Source organism: Rattus rattus, chromosome 7 (assembly GCF_011064425.1).
Source record: "Rattus rattus isolate New Zealand chromosome 7, Rrattus_CSIRO_v1, whole genome shotgun sequence".
NCBI classification, from domain to species: Eukaryota; Metazoa; Chordata; class Mammalia; order Rodentia; family Muridae; genus Rattus; species Rattus rattus.
In genome coordinates, this window is record NC_046160.1 from 70086755 (window position 1) to 70112483 (window position 25729).

General features: G+C 41.3%; 1 protein-coding gene across 1 annotated transcript in view; it reads right to left on the reverse strand.

Annotated features, from left to right (window-relative positions):
• Positions 1 to 25729, reverse strand: part of Slc25a21 (solute carrier family 25 member 21) — a 474469-nt gene that overhangs the window by 9192 nt on the left and 439548 nt on the right. The window contains exon 7 of the mRNA XM_032907774.1: positions 15553 to 15717. Within this exon, the coding sequence (XP_032763665.1) occupies positions 15553 to 15717 (165 nt within the window). The remainder of the gene's footprint in view (positions 1 to 15552; positions 15718 to 25729) is intronic.

A 25729-nucleotide genomic window follows, 5' to 3' on the forward strand; every position in this document is an offset into this window, starting at 1 on the left:
GTGCAGATACAACCCCCCAAAGAACAACACTGCTGAGCCATATGAACTGTCCATTGCAGCAGGACCTCGGACGGTTGGGGCAAGGACAGTGATGATGATATAGAATGAAGCCTAACCTTAGACTTTGAGTGTGGTCATTGTTTCATACCTACTAAGTGACATTTTCTCCATTTTCTTAAAGTGATGGAGATCCCTGTAAGATTGGTGTAAGGCAGGGAAAGTAGTGAACTTAGCATTACTAATAGGCAAGGAGAGGTATCCTAGGGAAAAGAGCCTACAGGCCATTACTTTTTTTTTTTTTCAAGACAGGGTTTCTCTATGTACCCCTGGCTGTCTTGCTCTACAGACCAAGTGGACCTTGAACTCAAGAGATCCTTCTGCCTCTACCTCCTAAGTTCTCGGATTAATGGCATGTACTGCCACCCACTGCCTGACAAAATAAGATGTCCTTAGTTTAGGAACTGGGAGATAGAGGGAAGTAAGCAGCACAGAGGAGTGCTTCATTGCCCTCAAGCTGAGCTCTGGGAGATGTGGGTGGAGAGGAGCAGTGGCCAAGCTGAAACCAAGTGCTCATGGGTACCAAGACAAGCTGAATGGAGCGGTCTTGACTCAGCAGCAGAGCCAAGCCTGTGTGGTATTCTCTGTCCAGACCTCCACTAATTTAAGTCATTAGCCTCTTTTGCAAAATCCCGAGCCCCCACTCAAGAATGTAGCTGAATAAATCCAGAGTGGGATGGGGTGTGTGCATGGACAATCATCCATGCAATGGGATTGAATGAGCGCAGTGCAGGGGAAAACGTGCCAGGAAAAGAGAAATCACTCCTGGAATTTACGTGTTGAAAGCCATGATATAGCATCTAGCCCGTGCTTCTTAAAAGCCTGGCCACTGTGGAGTATATTTTGATTTTCTGTCTTTTGTTTGTGTTCTACTTTTTTTTTTTTTTTGAGAGAGAGAGAGAGAGAGAGAGAGAGAGAGAGAGAGAGAGAGGAGAAAGTGAGGAGAACTTGAAGATGAAGAGTATGTGGTAGGAGAAATAAAGGGAGGGAAAATAATGCAATGTGTGTGTGTGTGTGTGTGTGTGTGTGTGTGTGTATACACACCACCACTGCCTGGCACTTCTGTACTTTAACTACACTCCTCACACATACACCTGAATCATTTTATTCCAAGTCTTTACTCAACTGCAAAGGCTAGCAACTATTGCTGTTCTTAGAATTTACCATGATTTAAAATCCATTATTGTGACCGTCTTTTTTTCTTATATTTAAAATAGATCTTTTATAATACTTACTTTTAAAGAGTCAGTCTTACTCTTCCTTCTACTAATTTTTAAATAAATATTTTCAAAATTTTCTTACAAATGTCACATAGCTGCACTGGGAGTGAGCATCCTAAAGATAAACTAATGTACATGTGTTGACCTTGTACTTTCACACAGTAGGGGCTATAACATTAGGGAAATGTATGCTTTTCTGTCATGCTAAAGACCTAGCCCAGTTCTTCATGAATGCTAAGCAGGTGCTTTGAGACTTTACAGGGTACCTTTTATTTAATTAATTTCCTTGCAAACACTTTAGGAACTAAAGTTATCTTTCCATTCCACAGACAAGGTCACTGAGTCAAAAGGATGTCTGATGTGTCAAAGATACACAGCTAAATTGTAAGTACCAGTGTTGAGAATGAACACCAAGATGCCTTACAAGAATTCATGGCTGTTTCCATAACACTTAGATCCTGGGGTGAGTACAGAGCTGAAGAGCTGTATTTTCCAGCCCCTCTTCATTGAAGTCAATAAGCTTCTTTGACAAAAGAGTCTCCATGACTTGAGAGACACTAATTTGTGATTCTAAGGCATGGTCAGCTGTGATATTCTACAACCTATGAAAGTTTCACAAAAGGAGTCATCAGAAGTGTGATCTATGACCCAAAGCATTTAATGATCAAAATGCTACATGTTTGTTATTAATGAAACCATCTAATTCACACCGTACAGTCAACACCCAAAGACACATCAGCAATATAAGGCAATGGTACTTGAGGATTTAATATGAAATTAAGTGTCTTGATGAAAAGAGACATCTTTTTACTCTTTACGTTCTGTAGCTTGGGCTCTGATGACCCTTGAAGTTACTGGTCAGCTGGCTGCTAGCTTGGTAAACAAAAGACTGCTGTTTATCTCACAGACCTTCAAGATTTGGTTCTAGTGGCTTTACCATGACATTCCACACAGAGTCCTGACAGAAGGAGGGGTTAAAGAAGATGGGAGAGGGGGGAGTTTTTTTTTTTTTAAACTAGTGAAGTTTGGGGGTGGTTAGGGAAATTGCAGGACGTCTGCTGTTGAGCAGAGTACTGAAATGCAGCTTTTCATTTAAGGGGACTTAGGTCATCAATCTAAATACTGAAAGTTTGTCTGAGAATCTTCCCATTTATGTCAGCTCTCTTCATTTACATTTTCTCTTCTTCCCAGGTACCACTCTTTAGTTTCTCTTGGTAACACATCAAACAAAGCAGTCATATGAGAAGTCATGTGACTTGTGCATATATGCACTTCTTTGAGAACTTGATTTTTTATTTGGTTTATACTTGCTATTTAGAAGTGTATTATTATGGAGGGCCGAGGTGTGCTCTGACAAAGGCTTTCATTTTCTTGAGGTTGAAGTCAAAAGGCATTATAAACATGAGGTCATGGGGTATGGAAAGATCAAGATTATACTGACCTGGACACTTATGTACTAAATAGCTTTCATGGTACTGGGAAGTGTGGCTACACAAAGCTACAGGAGAAAAATAATCAATAGCTTTAACTATTCTTTCAAAATCCAATAAACAACTGGCCTAACAAGATATGTCAATGATGCAGAAGCAGCATCAATGTTACAGATCTGATCAAACATTTTATAAATGGATTTAAACCCAACTGTCTACATGCAACTCATGCCTGATACCACTAAGTGTGGGTGGGGGTGGGGAACAAAGCACAGTAAAGAAATAAACAGAAACCCAACCAAACAAAAAACACAGCCAGTTGGTCAGAGGCCCTAGCAGAGGACCTAATAGTATTCTGCTAAAGTAATAAACTTCTCCAAAAATTCATATTGTTATACCTATAGATTAGTGCCTTGTTCAGTGAGAGAAGATGCTTTTGCAGCAGACAGAGATTACTACAGAGCTGGTCAATGTGTAGAGAATAAGAGATTATGGAGTAATAAGCTAAATGGGACATCTACCTCACATCCCTCCCCACAAAGTCCAGGGATAATTGTCAAAGAAGGGGCAGAAAGATTGTAAGAGCTAGGCTGCGGTAAAACATAGTTACTCAGTACAACAGCACCATTACACATACAAACTCATAATGGCCATGACTGCTCGCACAAGACCTACACAGGATCAAGGCAGCTGAAACTCCAGCATAGACGGAATTCTACCTATACTGAGGAACTACTGGCAACTGATTGCTTCTGGGAGAGGGAGAGTCAGTCTTTTTTCAGAGATGTGGCTCCTGAGAGGCTGCCCATGCTCCAGTAGATGCTATACACCCATGAACATACAGGCAGCACCAAGTGGACCCAATGGGGTTAAAAAAAAAAAAAACCAAAACTATGCCCAAGTCTTAGCTTTTGTAGGAGATGGAGACCATTACAAAAAAAAAATTACAACTGGTCAAAATGCAGTGATTGTGGGATGACAAGCTCCAATGGAATCATCTAAAATATTACTCATAAGATTCATGGAACATCATGGAGGAAGGTCCAGAAATATTGTAAGCACCAGAGGACCATGAAGTAGGCTTTAATGTTGTCTTCTGAAATGACACGGAAGCCTCACTCATGATACCTGGATAATGTGACTGCCGAAATAAGACCTGGACATGAGGCCAACATACAAGCTAACCTGGAAGGGGGAATCTCATGTGGTACACAGGGCCCCACCTCTGGACAAAGAACTATAGGCAACTAGTAACCGCTGAAAGAGGGAGAATTAGTCATCTCAGGGATGAACCCCCCAATAGGTTATACAATACTGAATGATCAGTCCCGAACTCAAGACACATATGCGACATTAAACAGACCGAACAGTTTGTTATTTATATATTTATGCTTATATAGATAAATAACATTAATACAAGAAAAAGATAGTCAACTTGTGAGGAATTGAGGGAGAGCATGGGAGAGGTTAAAGGGAGGATGACATGGTGGGAATTGGAGGGAGGGAAGGGAGGCAGAAAGTGATGTAATTATATTTTAATAAAACAAAAAAAGAGAGCATATGACATTTGGAGGAAAAAGCAGTGCAGTGATAGGGGAAGATTTGTGGAGAAGAAAAAAAGAAGTTGTATTTAATTAAAAAAAATCATATGTATGAACAAAAATTTCAAAACAATAATGTGATATATATTCAGGTCATATATATATATATATATATATATATATATATGCAGAGTTGGTAACCTCAAAATTATAGCAGTGTTTAACTCTGAAACAGGCAAATCGGATGTACCTTATAATGGGAAGAGGTAGACCAGACAGAGGACCACACTACTGGAAGGGTAGTTGAGGAATTACAGATAACTCCAACAAAGAAGATTCCAGGGCTGGCGCACCCACACATTTGAAGAGATATACAGAAGAATGATTAATGACATGGATGTAGACCTTTGATTGTCTGCATGCTATCTAATAGAAGTTTGTAGAGATGGGCACCAGACTCTTTGGGATGTCTCCTTTGGAACCTTTTAAGGGAAAAAGGATATGCCATGTCACATTTGTCATCAGATATACCATGCATGGCACATCACAGATGCCTAACCAGGGCTTTAGTTCTCCTGTGTGAAGACATCGTAAACAAAGAACCACAGGTTCAGAAGCAAATCACTCGGAGGTACATATACACACTGGTTAGGCACCTGGTCATGACCACAAGGCAAATAACAGCAGCTCATCATTGCTGTCCCCACAGCTGGCAGTGGTGACCATGGAAATGATGTGGTGTTGAAATCAGTTGCCTCCTGGTGACTGGATGAGGAGCAGCCTGTGTGAGAGTGAACTGTATTTCTTTCTTTTTATAGAAAGAATTTGTTTTGTAGATGTTGGTCTTGATGGGTTCACGTCAACTAGGGGTGGTTAGTGTTCCATATACCCTTTCATTCTGTCTAACCTCGGCTCTCTTTTGTTGTTTTGTTCACAAACTTTTGACAAAAGCATTTTTTTCCTCTGATATCATCCAATCATGCTGTTTTGTCCTCCGTGGAAAAAAATCTTCTATTGAAGCTTAATTAAAAAAATACAGTTGTTTCCACTTGACAGCTATCAGAAGAATCTATTAGAGTGTTTGTTTTCTCTTCATGTGAGATAATTTGGGGGAAACGCTAGCTCCCCGCTCCACAAAAGGTCACTGAACTAGAATGAGATGGTTTAATTGATAAGCACTCTTTAAGGAATGTGGAGTATTCCCAAGATTCTATCCTTGCAGGGCTCTGGCTTTTGGAACGAAATCAAAGTCTTAAGAGTGCCGCATCTAAATGTAGCCGTTCAGAAAATAACCATGAAAATTCCTTCCCTCAACAAAGCTATCTGCTCTTTAAAGTATTCTGAAATGTAAAATAATTTTCAAGGCCTTAGCCACTTAACTTAGCTTGAGTCATAAAATGTACAAAATGTCAAAATGATTTATGATTTAAGCATAGCAGGTATCACTTGATTGCTTTGTATACGTTTCATATACAATATGTTCTTTGTAATTATGTGTTACCCATACATTTACATGGCTAGATAATACCTTCAGAGAGCTAAATAAGTCTTTGGGTATTATCATACAAAATAGAAGTCAGTGTTTACACTTGGAAGCCAGTTGGGTTTTTATATTTTGGCAGGCTTTGTCTGTTTGTTACCTCAATGTAAACATTGACTTCTAGGCAAACTAGCCAACCAGAAGTCCCAAATCAAGACTCTGAAGGCGGTGGCTTCAAGGCAGGGGCTCGACTGAGATGATCTGCTAGGCAGACGATCAAGTAGAAGGCTTTGAATTGGTTTTGTCTTTGAGATACCACTTCTGTACCTTTAGACATGCAAATTTCCCATACTTGCTTAGATAATATGTGTTTGATATAGCTACTAGTCAAACTATCTTAAACCTACATCTCTAGAATGTTCCAGTCCCGTTCGCAGTTGCCACCTCTGGATTCTCTCCACACCAGTGGTCCAAGCTCCATCTCCTCTCAGGCCCTCACGCACTTGCTTTAGAGCAGACACACTGTGCTTGCTGTGCTTAGTGCACTCATGCTCTTTGCCTTGGCCTGGCTCATGCTCACCCTGAGCTCAAGCCTGCATGTTGTTACTGAAATCAGGCTTCTCTCCCTCTTTATATTTTTTCACCATGGGTCGAGAGTAGAGTGCTCGCCAGGTTTTCACAGCTTTCTAGCTGTCTTCATGGCACTTGATGCAGTGGACAAGACTCGGTTCCTCATGATACTGGGTTTATTGCCACCTTCTTCCATTAGACTATGAACCCCACTAAGGCGGGGACAGTGAAGATGCTTAGAAAGATGGTGCCTGGCACATGGTGGGTGGCACCACTAATACTTGTCGAATGCACAGACAAAATGGATTTACTGGTGATTTAGTTGCTGGTCTTCCATTTACATTCACTTGGGTGGTGCCTGAGTGGAAAAATTTTGCCTGACGTTTATTTAAGAAAGTGTCTGAATCCCTGCCCCTTCCTCTCTGCCTTTCCCCATTCCTCCTGCCCCCAACACATACACTCCAGGGAGTCTGTGAAAACTGCCAATGAAAGATACTCTTTTACCACAGCTTCTTGTCATATATCCTGGAATTTCATAGAAACGATGTACTGGTAATCTCCCCCAAGTGGTTCATAGAAAAGAGAGTTGTTCTTAATGAAAGTTTGATGCTCCTGCCTTTCCCATGGCTGCATGACTGGTAAGACTGATGATCAAGTGAGACAGAATCAGAGAAAGGAACTGTCATAAATTAAGCCCTGCGGCCATCTAATTCTATTGAGAGCCTTCTCTTTAAAATACAAACAGCCCAGTGTATGTTCTCCACTCAAACCCAAATGTGTATTTTCCATTCAGTTCAGTGTACACCTTAGGGAAAGGGGTAGTTCTCAATCATGCAGCCTACAACACTGAATGTTTCTCCTGCTACACCGAAGGATGTCTGGCACCTTCTACGGGGTTTGTCAAAGAAAGATGATGTTAAAAACAAGAAGAGGGAAGTGTTAGCATCCATGGAAGGCAGTCTTCTATGACTATTATATCAGAAGAAAACAAAATTTGCTTGACTTAATACTGTCTCTAACAACTATAAGAGCAGGCCTCAATGGCTTATTAAGCAAAAAATATTGAAGAGATGAAACATTGTTCTTTCAAACCCACACATGTAATTTACATCAGGACAGAATTTAACACAAAACTCTATTATTCTTGGCACAATACCTGGAAATCCTTAGTTGGAGTGTAAACTAAGAACACAGTTTAGTATTTCTGACAGTTATTATCTTAGAGTCGATACCTATCATTTCACTTATGAAACTATCTGAAGAAAAGACAAATGTGGAAATAGAAAACAAAATCATCAGAGTCATGGAGTACTTTATCTTATGATTCGAATTTGTGTGTCACCATAAAATATAGTACACTATGAAGATCCCCAAAGTGGCATGGCAATGGAAGGTTTTTTTTTTAACAATGAAAACTTATACCTGTAGATATTTGAAAAAGATATCAGTATTTAAATTAATGAATATTTGTTTCAAGTGAGCTTTACTATGAGAAATTCTTTCTGGGGAGGAAGAATAATTCTTCAGGCTGGCATTCTGTTTTATTTCTGCAAGATGTGAATGAATGCCCCATTAACTGAGGTCTGTGGTTAGTTAACATCTCGAACCGTCTTTTCTGGGCTGTAGCTACATAATATACAACACTAATGCCAGGTCCCACAAATGAACCTGACAGAATCTAGCCCATTTCAAATAGGCGAAGTTCAGTTCTTCCAGGGCTACGTCCAGGGGGAGGGGAGCGGCAGGTTTTAGGCAAGAATAAAGGAGAAGAATTTAGTTGTATGATCTGGAAATTTTAGCTAGTTTACTTGCTTAAAAATCATAACTTAAAATGATTTTAATTGTTTTCAAAAATTTGAATTTTAAAGTGTGTGCGTGCGTGTGTGTGTGTGTGTGTGTGTTGCACAAGGGTTGTGCAGGTACATGAGGAGGCTCGAGGTATCTGATCCCCTGAGAGCTGGAGATAATAGGTGATTGTGAACTGCCTCTCAGGGGTGCTGTGAACCACACTGGGGGCTGCTTGGAAATTGCTCTTAACAACTGAGCCAGCTCCCCAGCCTGTAAATGTTATAGTCCTTTCAGAGAGATCAGCTATGTGTAATGAAATATAAAATAAAATGTGGAGTACAAGTTACCTAGGACATTACAGGGTATAATGCAGAGTTTTAGTATCTGGCTCAGATTAACTATGATAACAATTTTCACTTTTGAGCTCTAACCTCTTACTTGGTCTTAGCAGAAAATGAGTTATTGTGACAAGGATCGTGTAAAAGAATAAAGTGTACAAAGGTGGTTTCAATGCTGGAATGGAACAGAAAGTCAGAATAGTGATATTTGAAAATTTTATGGACCAGAGACCACCAATCTGAAAAGCTAGTTAAACAGCTTATGGCTTCAAAATCTGACCTGAATTATCTGGGTTTAGTGTTTCAAATTCCTGTTTCACCTCTGCAGACATACTTTACAATTGATTAAAATATTCAAAAGTGACTTGGGCAACCTGTTTTATAAGGTTCCATTAAAAAGTTTATTGATTTATTTCTATTATAAAATTAATACATACTAAATGTAAAAGCTTTCAAGTGTTCAGGAGAGTATATATAAGGACAACTTCCTTAGTTCCTTACACTCAGTGGCCAATCTTTCTGTCTCTCTGTGTCTCTGTGTCTCTGTGTCTCTGTGTCTCTGTGTCTCTCTGTCTCTCTGTCTCTCTCTCTCTCTCTCTCTCTCTCTCTCACACACACACACACACACACACACACACACACACACACCCCTCGATTTTTTACTCTGAGCTAATCATTATAAACTGTTTCTTGCAAAAGCAAATCCTTTGAAGACGGAAAAAATTCTGCAAAGCATTAGAGATTAAAAAAATTAAAGAAAAATCTAGAAATATCTCATGCCAGTCAGAGTTGATGAAATCTCAAGTTCCCTTGGAACAAGAGAGCAAGCCATTGCCGGATGAGGGAAGCAATAACCCTGTAAACAGACCGTCCAAAGTGAACGGCAAGAGAGCCTACAGCAAAGATGGGATAATGTCTTCAAGGAGCACCACCTCCTCATCGTGCTTTATGACAACATGATGACGTTCTTCAACATGTTTTAATGATTATCATACCTTCCCCTTCACAAAGGATTGATTTATTATGGTTTAAATTTAAAGAATACTGGTTTCCCAGTTTTGAGTCAGGCTTAGATTACAGAGCACATAAAATCAATGACTGTTCTAGGCAAGGAAAACACAGTGTTCATTTAAGTGCAGAAGAGAAGAGTCCCGGGGAAGATCTCCTCACGCAATCCTGCATGCTGACTGCCTCCATCACTGCCCACTGCGTCATCAGCACCACCGCACTTAGCACTTTTATGGCATCTTAACATTTACAAACTACTTTGTATCTTGTTTAGTTTAATTCTCAAAATGACTTTGTCAAAAGAACAACCGTAGCTTTTCATTTTATGGATGAAACGCCTGCAGCTCGGAGCAGTAAGTGATTAGCTCATGGTCGTTTAACTATGACGAAGTGGCTGCTCTCTTCCCGTGGAGGTTAACTGATGCTTTTCAGTTGTGTCTCTCCAGCTCAGACTCCTTCTCTCAAACCCCGGAACCCACATCCAGCCAATAGACTCCATGTCTGCACGCTGCAGCCCCAAACAGTTAGACTCAGTTTCCTGACTGAGCCTATAATTTCTTCTAGCAGCTGGTTTCTCTTTTAGCATGTTTTCCTCAGCGAAAGGGCATCATTACCCTTTTAGCTGCCCAATAAAAAAAATCTAAGTATCAATTTTATCACCTCAGCATATGAGCTCAACATACCCATATATTCTGTCACCACATTGTGCAAATTTCTTATTCTTTCTCGTCTTCAAGACATTTCATTCTTCGTTCCCCTCTCTTCACCATAAAACTACAGTCCCAGACCCTGTGGTCTCAGACTGGGATAGTCTCCTCGAATGGACTCCACCTTTCTCTCCCCAGGAACACTATGCCCATTTCCCCACCAAAGTGATCAGGCGATCCCCTGCCTAAACTCTCTTGTTGGCTTCCTAGCTACTCTGGTTTGGATATTTTTCCTCATTAAAACTGATTCTAAAATTAAAAACAAATTATTCTTATACTTTTATAATATTCTTCTCCCTCCCCAAACTCCTCACAGATCTTTTCCTCACTCAACTTCTTTCTCACTTTTTGTCATTTTTCATTGATTGTTATACAATATATTTTAATCATGTTCTCCTCCCAATTCCTTCCAGATTGTCCCCATCTCCCTATCTATCCATTTTTGTGCTCTCTCCCTTTGTCTCTTCCCCCATTCTTTTAAAAAAAGAACAAAACAGACAAACAAAAAAAAACTGCACCAGAATAAAATTTAAAAAAATAAGGGGTTGGGGATTTAGCTCAGCGGTAGAGCGCTTGCCTAGCGAGTGCAAGGCCCTGGGTTCGGTCCCCAGCTCCGAAAAAAAGAAAAAAGAAAAAAAAAAAAAAGAAAGAAAAAATAAGGAAAAAAAAAAACCAACAAGAAACCAAAAAGCACCAGAACAAATGAAACAAGTTCACACAAACACACACACACACACACACACACACACACACACACACACACACACACACACAAGCAAAGCACTGAGTTCTTTTTGTGTTCACTAACTACTCACTCTTAACAGCAAAATATAGACACAAAAGAGAAAAAGGCACCACAAACATGGAGTCCATCTGTACTGGCCGACACCTCCTGACCATGGGGTCTGCCTTGGAGTGTGGTTAATATATCTAGTGTCACTCCATTGAAGAAAATTGATTTTCCTCTCTCCCATTAGCTACTATTTCAAATGGCTTCTTGGCTTGTGTTGGGATTCTGTGGCCACTCTCCCTCCTTTGTGCAGGTATTTTGTAAGGCTCGAGCTTGTGCGGGTCTTAAGCATGTTGTTATAGTTCATGTGAGTTTGCATGTAGGGCGGCCCTGTGGTGTCTAGAAAATGTTATCTCCTTAAAATTTGATTTTTGAAATTTAATTGCCACTGTGATGGTTGTGAGAGGCGGAGGGCAGTTTCAGCGGTGTTTGTACCAGGCAAACCTCCTTTAGAAAGAATTGGTGCTGTTCTGGAGTGTCTCTCGGAGATTGGGTTGTGTTTGGACTTGTTTGTGCCCAAAGCTATGCACGTGTACTTTCTGGTGTTTCTTCTGCCCCTGCCATTTTCCTGTGAGGTGGAAGAACCTCACTAGATGTGGCGCCCGATTTAATGTTCTCCTACAATAATGGAAGATGGGTGACGACATTAGTGCTTTTAGGTAGAGACACCGTTCTCAGTGTGTCTTACAGTGGTCAGTATGGCCTTAGCTAGCCAGACCCCTGGCCTAACCATTCATCACATGGGGTATCTTTCATTTGTCCAGGACACCGACCCCCCTCCCAATTTAGAGCCTTGTCACTGTACCGTCCTATGTGTCTGGAATGCTTCTGCCCACGTCGTGTTCTGTCACTGGCTCAGGGCTAAGCTGTTGGCTCCAATGCCATTTCCTTAGGGAAGAAGGCCTTTCTGACTCCAGGTTTGGAGCATTCCTAACCGTGCGTGGGTTTTTTGGCTTTTGATTGTTCTCTTTTATCTTGAAAGCCCTCTATTATGACAGCTTCCCACTTTTGTATCCCTCGGTACTTACCATGGGGCCTGCCACCTGTCAGTCACTCAGGAAATACGTGTTAAAGTGACATTCAGACTGATAACCCCAGACTTTATGCACAGCATTCCTCCTACCTACCCACACTGGGGCCAAGGGCTAAGATCATCAAACAAAAGGGAACACATTATTTTAGTTTGGGAACTAAAGTGTGGGAGTAAAATTCTGAGCCCACATGGCAAATCTCATCAACTGGTATCATGCCCAAAGTACGTTATGATTTCAAAGCATTGATAGATAAAGAGCTAGGAAGCAATTTTTTGGCTTTCTCCACTAGTGTAAAGGTGTACAGAAAGGATTACAGTGGATTTATTGGCCTTCCACTATATACTGAGGCAGGGTCCCATTTTGTAGTCCAGGCTTCCTTAGAACTCACTGGGTAGCCCAGGTTGACCACAACCTGCCTTGCTTCAGTCTCCTAAGTGCTAGAATCATAGGGGTGAGCCACCTTCCAGGCAACATTACTTTTACAAATAATTATAACCTGCATTTCCACAGCTTCCTTATCATGTGTTTGAATAGAGTGCGAGAGAGCGAAGAGTCTGGCCCTGAGTCTTTGTCTTGATAGAACTATAGCACAATTTGAAAAAGTCAACTCTAATTCTGTTCAAGAGATTGAAGCAGGAGGTTCAAACTAACCCTGCCTATATAGAAGGTTCAAGTCCAGAGTAGGACTATACTAGTAAGACTGTGCCCAGAAAGCTAAAACCTTAATGAAAAACATATCTTTAAAAGACTTTTCTTACTTGTTTTTATTTCATGTGCGTGCCTGCTTTGCCTGCATCTCTGTGCCCTGCACTCGCCCACAGAGGCCAGAAGAGGTTGTCAGCTGCCATGTGGGTACTGGGGATTGAACCTGGGTTCCTTGCAGTAGCAAAAGTGCTCTTTATTGCTGCGCCATCTTTCCAGCTCACATCTTTGGTTTAGAGAGTTAGGAGAGAACTTAATATTCCTTAGGGTCCTGGTTAATAAATTAAGACTTTGTTTATTAGTCTAGTCTCAGCAGAGGGAATGTTAGCTAACAGAAAATTTCTTTGTTAAACACTCATTGGCATTTCAGTAAGCAGATTTACACACACACACACACACACACACACACACACACACACAAATTAGACAGATAGCAGGTTCTAGGGAGTCTTGGCAAAGTAGTTCATACCATGCCTTTCCGTTCTGTTTTCTGGGGCTTTGCCTGCACAGCAGTAGCCTGTCTATACTGTAGAGATCACTAAGGTTTTGGTTATTGCCAAAATGCTCGCTCTGGCAGTCTACTGAGGTAGTGTAGGGAAACTTATCTCAGCAATGTGAAAATCTCCATTTAAGGAAGCATTTCCAAAACCAAACATCTCACCTCCTGGATACAAAGACTCTCTTGTGCCATTTTCTTTTTCTTGGGGTTCTGTTTGATTAGGGTGAGACCCACTCTAGCTCTAAGCCCTTCAACTGTAAACTCTCTTCCAGTTTCCTATACACTAACACCAATTAATATTGTGGCTCTCCCGAATGCCAAGGTATCCCTAAGGTATGCAGTGAAAGGAAACACATTTTCCATTCATTTCTTCCTTCCTTCATGCGATTCATTTAATAAAGATTTCCTGAGGACCTGCTCTGCACCAGGCAGTGTTTTAATCTCTGAGGATACAGCAGTGAAAAAAAACAACAGGAAAAGCCCCTGTTCTTGTTAACGGCCGTTTTTATATGTACTTTATAAATGGGAGTGGGAGATGAGAGCACTGCGAAACTCAGCATGCTGGAGGAATAAATGTTAGAAAAACCTAGTTTTTTAGGCAACATTGATACATAACATGCTAAAAATGTGACGGGATTTGTTTTTAGAATAGCAGTCAAAATTTAGGAAATGGAATTTGAGAGTTTGGAAAGCATTTCCATACATGATTAGAAGTGTTATTAACTAATGACTCTCGACACATTGCTCGTCTAAGTACAATCAAGCATTTTCAATATGCCTGTTCAGTGGTCTTTTTCGTGGATTCTTGAGAGCTTCTTTGAGAATACAGCACACTTCATAGAGTGCCTGGTATACAGAGAGAAACACTTGACATTTTGGTTGGGAGCCTAGCCTTTAATGGTTGAGTCACCTCTTTAACCCTTGAGAGGTGCTTAATTAAAGTGCTTATTGAAACATCGTATTTGTAATAATTCATATTAATTAAAGTGCTTATTGAAACATGGTGTTCGCATTAGTAACAAAAGTTGATTTGCAAACAGGCAAGAAAAATGGCTCTGTCTGTTGTTTGTCTTTATTTTTAAGAAAATAAAGAAACTGCCAGGTTTCTGGTCCTTTTTACTTATACTGAGCATGTAATAACTTAATTGTAGACTGCTTAACTCCAGAGTAAAGTTTGAACTTGTAGGTATTTACTTACTGGTGTTTAAAGATAAGGCCTTGTTATGCAGCTCAGGCTGGCTTCAAACCAGTGCTGATGCTCCTACCTCAACCTCCAGAGCATTGAGATTACAGGCATGAGCCACTATCTGTGGATTCTTTCATTATTTTTGATTGTCATTTGCACATATAGAATGCACTGTGGTCATATTTGCCATTAGCCTCTCTTATCCCCTGCAACTCTTGCTGGTTCCTTTGTCCACAACTGTACCCCATCCATTAAAAAATACCTACTAACTCGTGACTATATATACATCTTATTGATCTTCTTGAATTCTTTTAAATAAAAAATAATTTCATTTTACCTTAATAACATACACATTAAAGTCATAATATAATAAGATATATCAATACTTAATTTGTATAAATCATTTATATAATCCAATTTAGTGTATACAGTTGACAGCTGGCTAAATTCTTTTGGTAGCTGGAGAAATTAAGGAATTAGACACTTCTCTAATGTTATGTGAGCTGCTTTTGTCAAGAGTGTAAACCACAGAATTGTCACCTTGAATGTCAAGCTCCGTGGAGGGAAAACACTGGGGTGTGTAACTTACAGGTATACCATAGGCAGTTTTATATTGTAGTTGAAGACTTTTGTCTTCTGTAGGTTATCATTAAAAGATAATGCAATTATCCCCATTGTTATATTATAACAAGAGCAAATGACTAGAGAGGAGTAGTTTACCCCTCACCTAAATTAACCCAAGTAATTTTACAGTGAGCATCAACGTACCATTTGAAATATAGCCTGACATTTCCCTTGTGAGCTCAACTGATTTGGAGTATGAGAAAACGAAACAAAAACAAACAAACCCAACTCCATGGTTTTGAGAAAGTGATGTGCGTGAGGTAGAAATGAAATGATTACACTGTGTGTAGAAATGTCTAGTAGTGATTCAATGGAAAGTATTCATATCTATGTGAGACATTCTTCATGGAGAGCAACCTCTCCATCAAGACTTGGGTTCAGGCTCAGCTTTCCTACTGACCTTCAGAAGTCTCGGTTTCTGGATTTGCAAGGGACATAACAGGACTCCATACATAGGCTGACAGGATCAAATAGTTAATGGCTGTGGATTTGGTTGGATGAGGCAAATACTGTACAGATAAAGCTACAAACATTGGTATGCTTTCCACCCAACAGAACTTAAATGACTGCATAGCTACCTTACTGGATGGAATATTATCTTTGACGTTGTAGTAGAAGCCAAAGTAAGTCATGTTGAAAATTCCGTGGCGTCCCAGAGTTGCTGTAAGTCCTTTGTTGAGGCCCTGGAACCCCCAGCCTTCCTTCTTAATGATTTGTCTTGCATAAGCAAAAGTAGATGGTTGCTGTATGAGAGAGAGAACCAGAACAAGAGACATCATCTTGGGACCATGGGATGCAGCAAATTACTACACTAGTGTCCTTTCATACCAGAATTATGAGGAACTATTTTCCAAAATAGGAAAAAAAAATCATGTTTATATTTATGATTTCAAAAACTAGATCTCCTTCCCAACTCCCCAAACCCCCATAACTTTATGTAGAACAGCAGGCTTTATAAAGAATTGTTGGAAAAGAAAAACCATCTTTTGTGGAGCTGGTGAAACTAATGTCATGTAATAGTTACCATCACTTTGACATTAAATAATTGTATCCAGTTCTGGATTACACACTCTAAAGGAGAGATTATCCATATAGATACATTAATAACACATAACTCCATGTCATCCAAAAGGAATTTATATTTGGCTCCTCCATCTAGAATGTTTACTTTATAAATTATGCTTTTTTTCCAAGCTACTTTTAAAATTCATCTCAAACCCATTGCCTCAGTGATTTTACCTCACGCTAGTTTAGAAACCAACTGTGGCTAAACATCTCTTCACATAGGCGGGCGATCAGTGTATATGTCACTTGCTGTGATGTCTTAACGACCAACGGAACTGGGAGTCAGAGGTTATTTTTAATTTGTTCCTTTCCAACCCTGGGGTTATTACCAAGACTGAAAGACCTTGTCTGCTGGAGCCCAATCTGCTGTTGCCTTTGGAGCTTGCTAAACGGTGCACTCTGGTTTCTCTGAGATTCGCAGTTTGCTACAGCACAGTTACGCACTCACATGCGTTTTTAAGAGTATGACTAATTGTTTCCTCTTTGGAGATATTTCACAAAGGAGACTCCCCTTCTCCTCTTAGCTTGTAGATTTTCCCTCCTGAGTCAAGCTCACATGACATCTGCTCAGTGTTCTTTCGGAGCATGTTGCTGTGATGGTCACAGCAGTATGCCACACTTGTGATTCAAAATATTCTCCTATAACTTGCAATTAAAACCACACCAGCAGCTGAATAGAAGGGAAGAAAAGCAACCAAAGCGTTCACTCAACTGGTAATTTATACGGTGTGATTAGCCAGATACATTTAAATGTGCTGTTTATTTATATAGTAGATGGTATAGTTTTCACTAATAAATTATTTTAAAAATTCCTACTAGCTACAATTCTATAATTAGCTCTTTCTCTTTTCATTTATGAGGATTAATTACAAGAAGTCACCCTAAGCAAGTCCTTCTGTGTAATGTGAAAATACCACGTGAGAATGTACCTTGAAGCAACAAAATTCATCTCACAAAGAAGCCAAGAAAATTCTCTTGAGGTAAAAGTCTGTTCTGAGTTCTACAGTGGGGCCTTTTTACGTGTGCTTTGGTGTGTTGACTAAGACCCAAATTATTTCAGCTCTCAAAAGTGAGGAGAAGTTGTCTAGCAGCTCATGTCTGGAGAGGCTGAGCAAGCTGCACACGCATCTGTTCCCTCTGAGGAAGGCAGCACAAGGCAGGGAAGGGCAGACATGAGGACTCCAGGCCAGACTGACCATGCAAGTGTGACCTCCTCCTCTCTATCTCCCTCATCCAACACCTCAGGGGCAGGAGGGCTGGAGGGAGACTTTAATTTTCATTAATTTTTATTTTATGGATCTGAGTGTTTTGTCTGCATGTAGGTCTCTGTATCATGGTGTGTGTGTGTGTGTGTGTGTGTGTGTGTGTGTGTGTGTGTGTGTAGAGAGAGAGAGAGAGGGGAGGAGAGGGCCTAAGGAGGCCAGAAGACAGCCTAGGATCCCCTAGAAGTTGGAGTTATAGTTAGTTGTGAGGTACCATGTGGGTGCTAGGAACTGAACTTGGATCATCTGGAAGAGCAGCCAGTGCTCCTAACCACTGAGCCATCTCTTTAAAGGATATTCTTTTGTTTGTTTGTTTGTTTGCTGGTGGGATTGCAAACTTGTACAAACTCTCTGGAACTCAATCTGGCAGTTTCTCAGAAAATTGGAAATAGTTCTACATGAAGACCCAGATATACCACCTCTGGGCGTGTATCCAAAAGGTGCTCCACCTACCACAATGCTCTACTATGTTCAGCTTTATCCTTAATAGCCAGAAACTGGAAGCAACCCAGATGTCCCTCAACCAAAGTATGGGTGCATTCAAAATGGTTCATTTACACAGTGGAACACTATTCAGCCATTATAGACAAGGGCATCATGAACTTAGCAAACAAATGGATCAAACTAGAAAATATCATCCTGAATGAGGTTACTTTTACCAAGACCCAAAAGGACATGCACGGTATATACTCATTGATAAGTAGATACTAGCCACAAAGTACAGGATACACATTATACACCCCACACACCTAAAGAAAAACAAGAAGGTTCAAGCGAGGATGCTTGAATCTTACTTAGGAGAAGGAATAAAATAATCATTGGAGGTTGATGGAGGGAAGATGGCTGGGAGAGGCGATAGGAAGGGGAATGGGAGAGGTGTCAGGATCAGGTGTAGGGAGAGACAAAAGAGAGGGCAAGAAGGTCAGGAGAATTAATGGAAATCCGTAGTTTACAAGGGTGGAGATGGTGAATCTTCTGGGCTGGGGGAGGCTCCTAGGAGTCAATGCAGGTGACCTTAACTGAGAAGCCCAACAGTGGGGATATGGAAACAGAAGAAGCTACCTCCTGTAGCCAGGCAGGTCCCCCAGTGGAGAGATAAGGACATCAATCACCCACAGAACTTAGGACCCAAAAATTGCCTTTTCTAAAAGAAATGTAGGGACAAAGATGGAGCAGAGAGTGAAGAAATGGCCAACCAATAACTGGCTCAACTTGAGACTCATTCCATGGGCAAGCACCAATCCCTCACAGTATTAATGATGCTGTGTTATACTTGCAGACAGGAACCTAGCATAACTGTCCTCTGAGAGGCTCTCTCCAGCAGCTGACTGAAACAGATTCAGATACCTACAGACAAATGTTGGACTGAGGGACTCTTAAGGAAGAGTTGGGGGAGGAGGACTGAAGGTGCTGAAGGGGATAGGAACTCCACAGGAAGACCAACAGAGTCAACTAACCTAGACCCTTGGCTGCTCCCAGGGACTGAGCCACTAACCAAAGAGGACACACAGGCTGGACTGAGGACCCCCAGCACATATATAGCAGATGTGCACGAACAACGGGAGCAGGGGCTGTCCCGAAAGTTGTAGCCTAATTGTGGACTTAGTTTCCTAACAGGCCTTGTCTGGCCTCCTTGGGAGAAGATGTGCCTAATCCTGCAGAGACTTGATGTGTCAGGATGGGGGAATACCAAGGGGAGATACCCTCTCAGAGGAGAAGGGGAAAAGGAATGGAGAGAGGGACTCTGTGAGGTGTATGTGTGTGTGTGTGTGTGTGTGTGGTGGGGGGCGGGTCTGAGAGGATGGGCAGCATTTGGGATGTAAATTAATTAATTAATTAATTAATTAATTAAAAGAGAGGTCTCTACTTGGTAACCCCACAGGAAGAAGGAAGGACTGTGAGAGAATGAATATTGGGAATGGAGGAGCACACGATCTGAACCTCTACTGTGGGGCTTCAGTGTATGTTATCAGATACCTGACATCACAGAGCAGGTGGTAATGTCAGTGCTCAGTCAGAGATGTTTGAACCCTCTACTCAGTCTGTCATCCTAATGTGTTAGGTTGCTTTTCTCACCGACCCTATAGAGGTAGTGTTCCTAAGGTAATGAGTGCTGCTAACAAAAGGCTTGACCAGAACTTTTTCTCTCCATGCTTATCCTTGTAATAGGTGATGTGATTTTCAAGACTCACTGTTCCAGTCACCACAGGCAGCTGATACAAAAACGTACATAATTTTTCTTCTTGAAAGTTGGAATTTTGTATAAAAAAAATTTCTGGTACCTAAAAGAATTAGATGTGTGGTAGACTACGTTTTTCCTTCCTTCAGGGATCCTGTGTCATACACATGTAAGCAAATATTCAATTAGAAAGGGAAAACATGACTTCCACTAGGATGCTTAAATAGTAAAATGTAGAATCATTTTGACTAGATCTCTGTAAACACAGGAGATTTTACTAAACTTATTTGATTATTGGGCTTCTCTTTCAAAACAAAATGGTGGGTGATCGTTATCATCAGCCAAATGATTCCAACTCTATCCATCCTGGCATCAGGAGAGTTTCCCTGTGAAATTTGGGTTCAGTGCAATTTTTGTATTTAGTTACCGACTGTGGACAAATTGCCTTCTAAGTTTCCTAGGTGCCCCATCCCCTGTCGGCTTCTGAGCTGTGTTACAGGAGAACAAGTGAACTAGAATGTAGGAAGTGTTACGGGATGTGGATAATATTGATAGGTAAGTCTCTCTATGGTGCTGGGATGGCAGGAGTGAGCGTCTGACTCAAAGTCTTTAACCAATTTCTGTCATTGTCAAATGCTAACAATGGAAATCCCATGTTCTTCCACACATCTATTGAATGCCCGTTGCTCCCTTAGACCCCCGTAAAGACCTAACACAGTGCTTTGTCTATATTCTAGAAACAGAGTAATAGTGCTTTGCCTTATCTTTTATTTGGAGAAATGAGCCTATAATTTTTGCACATCTCATCAATTATCCTTAAGAGTTTCAGTCAAAAAAGAACCCCAGTAAAATAAGTTAAAGCACAGAAAAATTTTGTGTGGTCTCTCTTTTCTTTAGGAGTTTTTATTGGCATTATGCCTGCCACAAAGGAGCCACACCCTCAGAAGGGAACCACCATTGCCTCCATTCCAGCTGTCCATTGCCATAGCGCCTCTGTGTGCAGCAGGACTTCATGACCCCTTTTCTATCCATAGAAGCAAAATCTAAAAACACAGCCAAAAGTTCACATACAGAGATGGAGAACCAACCCATAATTACCAGAGCAGGAGAGAAGTATAGGAAGCAAGCGTATGTAGGTCAAAGAATAGCAGGCATGCAGGATGAGTAAGCCCAGAGGTCTGAAGTCCAACGTTAGGACCATTGTTGAGAAAGTTGTACTTTGGGCGGGGGGAGGCAGCTTGCTAAATAAGTAGATTTTGGTTGCTTTTTATACATAAAAAATAACTATGTAAGATGATGATTTGCTTCAGGAATCATTTTACTTAAAGCTTATTTTCACTTAAGCGTGTGTATCCACTACCCCTGTGTGTGTATGTGCACATCTACGTAGGTGCCCATACAGACCAGAAAAGAACATTGGGGAACCCTGGAGCTGGAGTCGTAATTGTAAACAGCCAAACGTGGCTGTTAGAAAACTGAGCGTGACTCCTCTGGAAGAGCCATCTCTCCTGCCTTGTAACCATTTTATTATCGTAAAAAATTCAAATATACACAATGAAATTTATTTAAGCAATAAAATTCAGAAGTTCAAAGACTACACGTAGGAAAGAAAACAATCTTTTGCCTAAGTCCTGCTTCCAGGTACCACTGAGGCACTATCCCTTACTCTTTGAGAGCCCAGTACTATCTCCAAGTCACGAAGATCATTTATGACAGACTGGGCTATTTTTCCTGGAGTTGTTCCATCTAACTACTGACCAGAGTTGGCTCTGATCAGCTTGTATGATCACAGACAGAAGTTTTAGGCATTGTTCCCTGGGTAAATAGCTATCAGGATGTGGCCAGTAGTACAGGCACATGTTGTAGTCAGATTCCTCCGCCTCTAAGGTCAAGGAAGAGCTCTGAGCACACAGTTGTGATCCTTCATCTGCAAGACGAGTGGTGGGGCATCTCAATGCTGAGTGAGTAGGAATGTTGCTCTGTGTGGCATCAGGTGGCTGGACAGCAAATGGGGTGAGGTTTTTTCTCCAGTGGATTGAGGCTCTGTAAGTTAACCTTGGGAGACATACTGCTTTGTGAAAGGGAATCCCAGTTGCCACATTCAGGTAGGCAAATGTTCTGGCTCTCCAGGAGAGAGGCAGTCTTCTATACTTTCCATTACTCAAAGCAGGTCTTGAAGCATTTCCATAAATTTGAAAGGAGGAAAAAGGGAAAGAAAAACCTTCCTTCCACATAGGAGTAGGATGTAAGTGAAAGGAAGGATTTGTGTTTCAAAGGACGCATTTATTTTAGCTTGGATATCTCATTAATTAACCATGATAGTTTATTTTAATCGGGCATGATTATGAAGAAAAAAGATACCTCCAGCACAACGCCATTGTCTTGAGTTTTCTTTAGTCTCTCTCTTTTTCTTATACTTACTTATTTATATTTTGTATAAGTTATGTGAGTATTTTGACTTTGTGTATGTATATATGTGGACTACATGCATGTCTGGTGCTCAGAGACCAGAAGAGGATGTTGGATCCCATGGAACTGGAGGGAAGGATGGTTGGGAGCTACCATGAGGATGATGGGAAATGAACTCAGGTTCTCTGCAAGAGTAGCCAGTGCTCCTAGCCACCAAGTCATCTCTTCAGGCCTGAAATTGGTCTCTGTAGAGGGGGGACAATCGGATGTCAACGACTGCTCCCAGATGCTGAGCCACAAAGCTATATCAACACCAAGCTGATGTCCCATAGTCACTTCTAGGGAATCTTGGGGGCCACTGCCCATCCCTGTATTGTTGGTAGAGTGTGAAGGAAGATGATAGGCTGTGGCCACAGAGACTACTGCTAGAAGGAAGCTAGCAACAGGGAGGGGCCTTTGCTTCATTGGAGCTTCAGAGTCCCTCTCTGGATTTTCCCTTCTGCATTTTGATTACCCGGGCTTCTTTATTCCAACAGAAGCAACATGGCTGGCTCAGAAGTGGTGCTCATGCTACTGGTCAGTTCCTAATTCCAAAGTAGGGACAAACCTTACCTTATAGAGCTACTGGGAGGGTCTGAAATACCAGATTAGTTGCAGGGAAAAGCAGACGAGTTTACAGGGTGACTAGCAGGTTACGATGAGAGAAAATGGGTGTGCTCAGCTAGCACTTTTCCTGCTCTAGCTCTCTTATTTGATTTAGGAAAGCAATATATATTTCTTTAGTAGTTTATAACTGTACATAACACATTCCCAATATTAGGCAAAAGGAAAAATCACGTAGGTCATCTTGCGGTTTCTGGCATATAGATGTTCTATAAATGGGAGCTGTTACTGCTTTGAAATCTTGGTTTTTGAAAATAAAAATCTAGAGTTCCTGACATAGCCAAGTGGAAGACTAAAGTGTATTTCCTGTGGATGATAATAGAGAGGCAACTTGGCGGCTCCTTTATCTTCATTGAAAGATAACTATAGGAATGAATTCTCTGTTCTCCCAGTAAGCATGAGACTGAAAAGGACAGTTTAGGTGCCAAATAGTGGCTAGGCAGTGCCTCCTACAGTGATTCGAGAAAAATCTGCACCTGCTATGTCATCATGGATGTCAGCAATTCCATCACTGGACTCGAATGTTTCCTAAACATAGCCACATATTGGCTCTAAATGTCATAAACTTCTTGTTTTCTTTCTTAAAGGAACTGCTCATGAAGCACATCTACTTATGTTTTAATAAAGGATTCGTTGATTATCTACAGAGAAAGTAATCACTAAGCTATCTGTTGAATATGAATATGAATATATATATATATATATTCCAATTTGGTCTCTGGTGGATTGTTGAGATTCTAGAATAAAGTGTGCGGAACTATATTCAGCAGTATTATCTAAAACCACAAGCAAATCCTGAAGTAATTAAAATGCTCTGTCTTTAAAGATTCACCATCAGTTATCCATTTGCTATCTGTTCATCAAGCCTTAAGATTACAATTACAGAGCAAGTAGGTAGGAGACCGTTTCTTTCTGGGATTAGACGTCTTTAAAGGCTAAATAGAAGCGAGCCAGGCCTTTTCAATTGTCTACAGGTTTGGTTTAATATTTGGGGTGAGAATGATTATGCTCATGTGCAATGCAGACAGAAAAGACAAAGGGAAAGAAAAACCTGTGTCCCAGCCACACATCAGGGGCAAATCCTATAGACCTCGGGGAAGGAAAATAACCCTTTAGCCAAATAATAACTTTGAAGTAGATTTCAAAGTGGAGAGAAAAACTGGAAAGCAATTCATACAGGATTTTGCTCCTGGGGGAAAAGTCACATTTTCCAGGCTAGCAGAGAGCATGCCAAACATCACTGAGCTTAGCACAAGTGGTAGGGGACACTGCCTCTTACAACCAAACAGACAAAAAGCTAATGCATCCAGGTAGAGGACAGAAAGGTATGGCGTGGGCAAGATACAAAGTCATACTTCTGCCGACACCGGGTGAGCAAACCACCTCCGACACAGAAAGCCGTGCTCAAGCTTAGTCCTAAGCCAAAGAGATTACAAGTGAGAAAACTCTTCACTCAGGTTTAGTCTGAAGGACAGGGGGAAATTTGGGCCTATCTCAGTTTTATCTGAACATGTTTTTACACCCACTGAACCAAACCGAAGCATGACAAAGCTGTGCTTACTTCGCTCCCCACAGAAGGTCAAGCGTATTTAAATTCGAGACCAGTTTGCTTTACTTGCTGCAAATATTAAGCTGCTGGCCAAGGTTCTGGCGTTGGAATTGACGGAAGTGTGGCAGGGATTATGGCCTTTAAACGATATGGCGGTAATTAAGAAACCAAAGGAAGACAAGCACACCTATCGGAATGTTTTAGACCTAAGTTCTAAGGTTGTGAGGGCTGTGTTAGGAACCAACGTAACCGCAATTTCCTTTACATTTCTGGAATAGTTTATGGTTAAACCGGGTAGGAAGGCATACTTAGTGGGTAACATATTTCTGACTGGCTAAAGAATCTGCTAGACCACAGAGAGCCCAACAGGGTCGGTTGGGAATCAGCACAGTGCCTGCTGTGCCTGAGAGGGTGTGGCGGGAAGGAACCAGGTCCCCTGCACTGTGGCTCCTCTCACTCAACTACCAGGATCATCAAGAAGGGAGGGTTTGCTGTCATTCTGCCAGCTCTTGGACCTCAGCTAGGTGGCCTTTGCCATGGTTCCCAGGCTTCAGAGGGCTTCCTTCCTTAGTGATGCCTCCCACCATGGCCAGACGGCCATCCACCTAACACCTCACACCTCCTAGACTACGCTTTGTGCAGCAGGGATGGAGAGTTAGGGGGTGGTGTGTGTGTGTGTGTGTGTGTGTGTGTGTGTGTGTGTGTGTGTGTGTGTGTGTGTGTATGTATAGTCCTTATACCATATCTTTAGCACTCTACATGCGCTTAGGAGAACTTAAGTGCTGGAGTGAGCATGACATAGGCTGCTGTTTTCTTAGGCTCCCTTCCACGGCAGCCGACTCCCTCACAGCTGTGAGAGCTTCTTGGAAATTGTCTTACTTAAAAGATCGCATTGATTCACCACCTCAGGCTGAGGAAATAAGAAAATTCAAAATAACCGGTGTTGGATTCCGTGGCAGTTCATATCCCAGACCTGAGAGCAGCAAAGAACCTAGACAGGATGCCTGAGAAATTCACACTGTTGGCCGGACAAGAGCTATCTGGATACAGAATAAGCCTCTGTGGGGCAACCCATTCTGCTTTGCTTAAAGGTGTGGAGCCAGCTGGCCATTCTGCATGTAGCCCACGCGAGCATGCACTGTTCTTCCACAACTGTAGCTGGGATTGACTGAAGGTGAAGTCAGCCTCTGGGAACCCACTGTCTGAAGTGAACAGTGATGCAGAAGCCATGGTCACAGCACACAGCTGTTGCAGAGGAAGATCTTGATGGTGGCCAAATTCTTCTTAAAGTGGCCTCAAATGTTTTCTAGTTTCACCTCTAATTTCTGCTGCAATTCCCAGCCAACAGATCGCAAGTTCCTACTCACATGATAGTGACCAGCACTGGAACTTAAATCCTGTAAACAGCTTGAAAGCAGGCTGGTCTTGCTAGAGTAGAGGTTGGGTTCACCAACTGTTTTCTTTTTCCCATCCCCTGGTTCCCAGGCTCTGGTCACCATTCTACCACTCTATATTTCTGTGTTTCTAATTTTTCAGAGTTCACAGACAGTTAAGGTCATGTGACATTTGTCTTTTTGTGTCTGGCTTATTTCACTTAGCATAATGTCCTCCAGGTTCATTAGTGTTAC